This window comes from Anomaloglossus baeobatrachus, chromosome 9 (genome assembly GCF_048569485.1).
Source record: "Anomaloglossus baeobatrachus isolate aAnoBae1 chromosome 9, aAnoBae1.hap1, whole genome shotgun sequence".
Lineage (NCBI taxonomy): Eukaryota > Metazoa > Chordata > Amphibia > Anura > Aromobatidae > Anomaloglossus > Anomaloglossus baeobatrachus.
In genome coordinates, this window is record NC_134361.1 from 196881861 (window position 1) to 196887223 (window position 5363).

At 45.6% G+C, this 5363-nt stretch overlaps 1 protein-coding gene across 1 annotated transcript in view; it reads right to left on the minus strand.

Annotated features, from left to right (window-relative positions):
- Positions 1–697: 697 nt before the first annotated feature.
- The window catches only part of LOC142251866 (N-alpha-acetyltransferase 10-like), a 7332-nt gene continuing 2666 nt past the window's right edge, over positions 698–5363 (minus strand). The window contains 3 exon segments of the mRNA XM_075324914.1: positions 698–1075; positions 1078–1113; positions 4354–4523. Coding sequence (XP_075181029.1) covers positions 866–1075; positions 1078–1113; positions 4354–4523 — 416 coding nt within the window. The 3' untranslated portion in view covers positions 698–865.

The window sequence follows — 5363 nt, forward strand, 5'->3', positions numbered from 1 at the left end:
TATTTGTCAGTGGTGTTTTTGTAACTACTGTCCCGCGCCGACCCCTGGGTGGTGGGTGTGGAGCGTGTTACATCAGGGCCTTGGACAGGAGATAGGAACAGGCTGGTGGCTCAGACCTCACTCCATCGAGTGTACTTCTGGGTTGAGGGTCAGATCAGGGTTCTACCTAGTCTGAGGGCCAGTGCAGGGGTCCCTATCCTGTCACATCCTAGTTGCCAGCGTGTCAGACATCTCATCTATTAATTTCCTAGGGAGTTGCCCTGCAACCTACAGAATCACAAGTGTTGCTACATGTGTTGGATTTTGTGACTGTTACAAAAAAATAAAAAATTAATAATAAATCTAATTTTACCAATAACCCCCGCAGCCACCTCCTTCCCAGTCCTCCTGAGTTCTTTGTAGAAAACAATAAGGTCACCGCTGCAGCCAGTGACTGGGTGCAGCGGTATAAGTCATGTTATGAGGGGCACAGAAGCGTTTGAGCATTTCTCCTCTACTGTTTTTTCGTATTGGTGTAATCATAAGTTTGCATAATCCCTTTAACAATCACTAACGTATATTTACATGTGTCTTTAAGATTTAAAGGGACACTCCACTTATGCACAAACTTCCAAGACACAAAAGTGGAGTCGCCCTTAAATTCTCCTGCGCAGTGTGAATCTGGCATTTGGCTGACTAGTCAGTAACTGCGACGCCATCGGGTCAAGAGATTTTAATTTCCTTTAGTATTTACAAATCTGTGTTGTGTTTTGTGCCGTGGTTTCGAGTCAATGATCTTCATGTTATGGAGAGAGCTGGGAAGGATGTTAATGGGGGGTTGAGCGCAGGACTGTGTGTAAAGGAGCGCACCGCGCCGATGTTGCGCTTAGGAGGCAGAGTCTGAAGCTTCGGAGCTGTCCTTCACGTCGGTACTCTCTGTGGCCTCGCTGACTTCGCTGACGTCTTTGCTGTCGCCGCTGTCCTCGGTGCCGTCCCGCTTGCCGGCGTTGCTTAAACATTTCTCGTCGCGGCAGCAGTCGCCCACGTGCCGGAACGATTGTCGGGTTTTATTCTGTATAGAGCTCAGCGGCTGCGGCCGACTTTATCCTTCAGCTCCATCTGTTTCCTCAGTTGCTGTAAGGAAAGACAACACAGAGAGAGAATCATTTACTATCTGCTACCTACAGAAACACCTACCAGCCTCGCAGAATCCATCACCCGGTCTCCCATTGACTTCATTGGTCACAGTAAGTGATGGCCTATCCTAGCAAACTGCCATCACTTGCCCAGATAAAAAGAGGATTTTTGGTACTCACCGTAAAACCCCTTTCTCATAGCTAGTGTTTGAGCGGACCCGGAATCCCGCAAAATCCGGATCCGCACGGTTTGAGTGCCGATCCGAGTCCGACCAGTACCCGGGATTCGGGGTGCACGATCCGGTCGGTCACTCTCTAACTCTCTCGTCCCGGATCCGGCTCCCCATTGATGCCGGACCCGGATTATGACCGATCCGCTCAACTCTACTCATAGCCTTTATTGGAGGACACAGGAAACCATAGAAGTCTGCTGCCACCTGGTGGCGGACACTAAAAATACTTTCATAAGGGAGTTGTCCTTTATCAGTCTATATGACTGCAGACTTATGAATCCTCACTACAGGATTTTCCTGTGCTGGAAAGTCACATGCCCACTAGCATGCGATATGTATGATCCGGCCACAGGCCAACTAGACGTGTACAGCCTTGCTCAATACACTTGCACGTCTAGTCTGAATGTGGCCAGGAGTATACATATCGCAGGCTTAGGGTTACATGACAGGCCTCGAGACTACTGACAGCGCGTACTGTATTATTTGAGGATTCACAAGTATGCAGTCATATATTGCAACTGTAGACTTTCATACCAACCCTGACCAACCCCTTTAAGAAAAAAAGTTGATACTACCAACAGCCTACACCTAGCTTGCCGTCACCAACTATTCGGATTAGGTCAGTGTCACTTAGCCGCTCAGGGTTTCCTGTGTCCACCAATGAAGTGTCCACGAAAATGGGAATAAGCTCGTTTGGTGCGCTGCCTCATAAACTGACTATAAACTTCTGGGATTTACAGCAACATACATATTATGGGCAGGGAAAGGGGTGAATATTCATTCCCTTAACTAGTCGGCATGTGACTATAAACTTCCAGGGCTTTCAACAACATACATATTATGGGCGGGGAAATGGGTGAATATTCATTTTTCATTAACACAAATACCAATCAATGACACCAGCAGATGGGTGGGCGGGATTATGTGTGGAAAGAGGGGTGAATATTCATTCCATTAACTAGCCGGCATGTGACTATAAACTTCCTGGGCTTTAATCAACATAAATATTATGACCGGGGAAAGGAGTAAATATTCATTTCATTAACTATCCGGCATGTGACTATAAACTTCCGGGGATTTCAGCAACATACATATTATGGGCAGGAAAAGCGTGAATATTCATTCCATTAATTAGCCGGCATGTGACTATAAACTCCTAGGCTTTAAGCAACATACATATTATAGAAGAGGGAAGGGGGTGAATATTAATTTCATTGACTAGCTGGCATGTAACTATAAACTTCCTGGGCTATAAGCAACATACATATTATGGACGGGGAAAAGGGTGAATATTCATTTCATTAACTAGCCGGCATGTGACTACACACTTCCTGGGATTTAAGCAACATAAATATTATGAGCGGGGAAAATAGTGAATATTCATTCCATTCATTAGCCGGTATGTGACTATAAACTTCCGGAGCTTTCAGCAACATAAATATTATGGGCGGGGAAAGGGGTGAATATTCATTTCTTATTAACACAAGTTCCAATCAATGACACCAGCAGATGGCTGGGCAGGATTATGTGTGGGAAGAGGGTTGAATATTCATTCCATTAACTAGCCGGCATGTGACTAAAAACTTTCGAGGCTTTCAGCAACGTACATATTATGGACAGACAAAGGGTGAATATTCATTTCATTAACTAGCCGGCATGTGGATATAAATATCCGGGCTTTCAGCAACATACATATAATTGTGGTGGGAAGGGGTGAATATTCATTCCATTAACTAGCCGGCATGTGGTTATAAACTTGCAGGGTTTTCAGCAACGTGCATATTATGGTCAGGGAAAGGGGTGAATATTCATTCCATTAACTAGCCGGCATGTGACTATAAACTTTCAGGGCTTTCAGCAAAGTAAATATTATGGGCGGGAGAAGTGGTGAATATTCATTGTATATTCCGGTGAATATAAACTTCCAGGGCTTTCAGCAACGTACATATTATGCGAGGGGGAAAGGGTGAATATTCATTTTTCATTAAAGGGCGACCCAATAACTGACGCCAATACGAAAAATTAAACATGCCCCGAAAAGAAGCCCTAGCGCATCTTTTGGCGCCAAAAATAATATAAGACACTGTCTTATTTTGGGGAAACACAGTATCTACACACAGATTTTTATTTTTTTTTACAAGAAAGGTGATTACTTCTCTTTAAAGTGGTTGTCTCATCTTCTATCTTCAGGAGCGCGCCGCTCCTCTGCCTCCGACTTCTTTCTGTCCTGGGCTCGACGGGGTGGAGAGGGGGGCGGTGCGCTCCTGATGACTGACAGTTCGGACCGGCGGCATGGTTATGACACAGGTCTGGCCTGTGCGCTCTCAGATGCTGTGAGCCGGGGCAGCTCTGCCTCTAAAGTATTGGAGAAGCGCAGGGCACTAAAGCTTGTCGGATCTGTGCTTGCCTAGGAAACAGGCCACCTCTGATATCTCAAGTGGTGGCCGGTAACCAAGGAAACGAGCAGTAAAGTTAAAGAATCCCTCCTTTTGAGACAGAGAGGATTTTTAGGAGAAGTAAAATCGCAAAACCCCTTCATCTTACAACCACTTTGCAATTTTACCCATTTAACAACATATCCAAACTATTATTTACAGACAAAATGAACATCTACAAAGTAGCTGCGTAAATACACCGGATTACTTATCTTCAGCTGCATTAATAATTCTGAAGGCTTCAGAGCTAAAATCTCCCAGCATTCCTTACTACCTCAATGGCTGCTGACAATTTGATCCGTGGACAGTCTTTACACCAGGCGTTGCATCGTTATCTGACGTAGGAGGAATGTGCGGCCCCTAGGTAAAGTTGTTAGGATGTGTTTGATGGTAATGACAATCAGCAGAATTATGAATACAGCTCTGGACTATGATACAAGCTGCAAGAATTGGTTTGTTTGTGACTTTGGTAACAGTCGCACTGTATTGGATAGAGACACGTCTCATCATAGCAAGTCAAGCCCTGATGTGCGTCCGTATCCCATACTGCGATGGACAGCACCGACCCACCTCTTCAGCCATCTGAGTCAGGTCCCGCTTCATAGCGTACGCATCTTCCCCATCAGCATAGTACTTGGGCTCCACTTCACTGATCCTGCACAGAAACACAGACGTTAGGTGAATTATATAAGAAGCCTCTAGAAGACGACGTCTCAAGAAAACAGCCCCTGCCCTACCCCCTATTAGAATGGACGGCTTGTAATATTACAACTCCCCTGTAATGGGGGCTGGCAGCGGTCCCAGTGCTCAGATCAACACTGATCTCACATTGTTGGCATTCCCCAGGAATATCTCCATAGCGTTGAATGCGGGAGCTGAACATAGCCAAAAATTGAGGGGGTTTTGGCTATTTCCAAGTGCCCAATTCAACTGTGTACACATGAGAAGCGCAAATGTGCCCTGTTCTGTAGTTAAGAAAAGGGGTATTTTAGATTTGGAAACCTGTCCCTCAGCTGCAATTTAAAAAAAAAATCCATGCTTTGCTCACCCTCCCCAGGTCCAGCACGGAGCCTTTGCCACTTTTCCAGGTTTCTGTTATTGTCTGCAGCGCTGACGCAATGTAGTAGAGAGATTGGTGGCAGGCTGTAGACCATAAAAGGACACCAGAAAAGCGGCAGAGGCTCAGTGCTGGACCTGGGGAGGGTGAGCAAAATTAGGTGGGTGTTTTTTTAAACAAATTGCAACTGGGAGAAACAGCCTTTCCAAATATACACACACACACACACACACACACACACACAACCACTACCTGTAGTACCTGGGATAGTAACTGTCTCTCTCCCAGTCTCTGTCTGTCTGTTTCTATCTCTGTCTCTATTTGTATCGGTCTGTCTCCATCTCTGTGTCTGTCTCTCTCTTTGTGTCTGTCTGTCCTCCATCTCTGTGTCTGTCTCTCTCTTTGTGTCTGTCTGTCTCTCTCTTTGTGTCTGTCTGTCTCCATCTCTGTGTCTGTCTCCATCTCTGTGTCTGTCTGTCTCCATCTCTGTGTCTGTCTGTCTCTCTCTTTGTGTCTGTCTGTC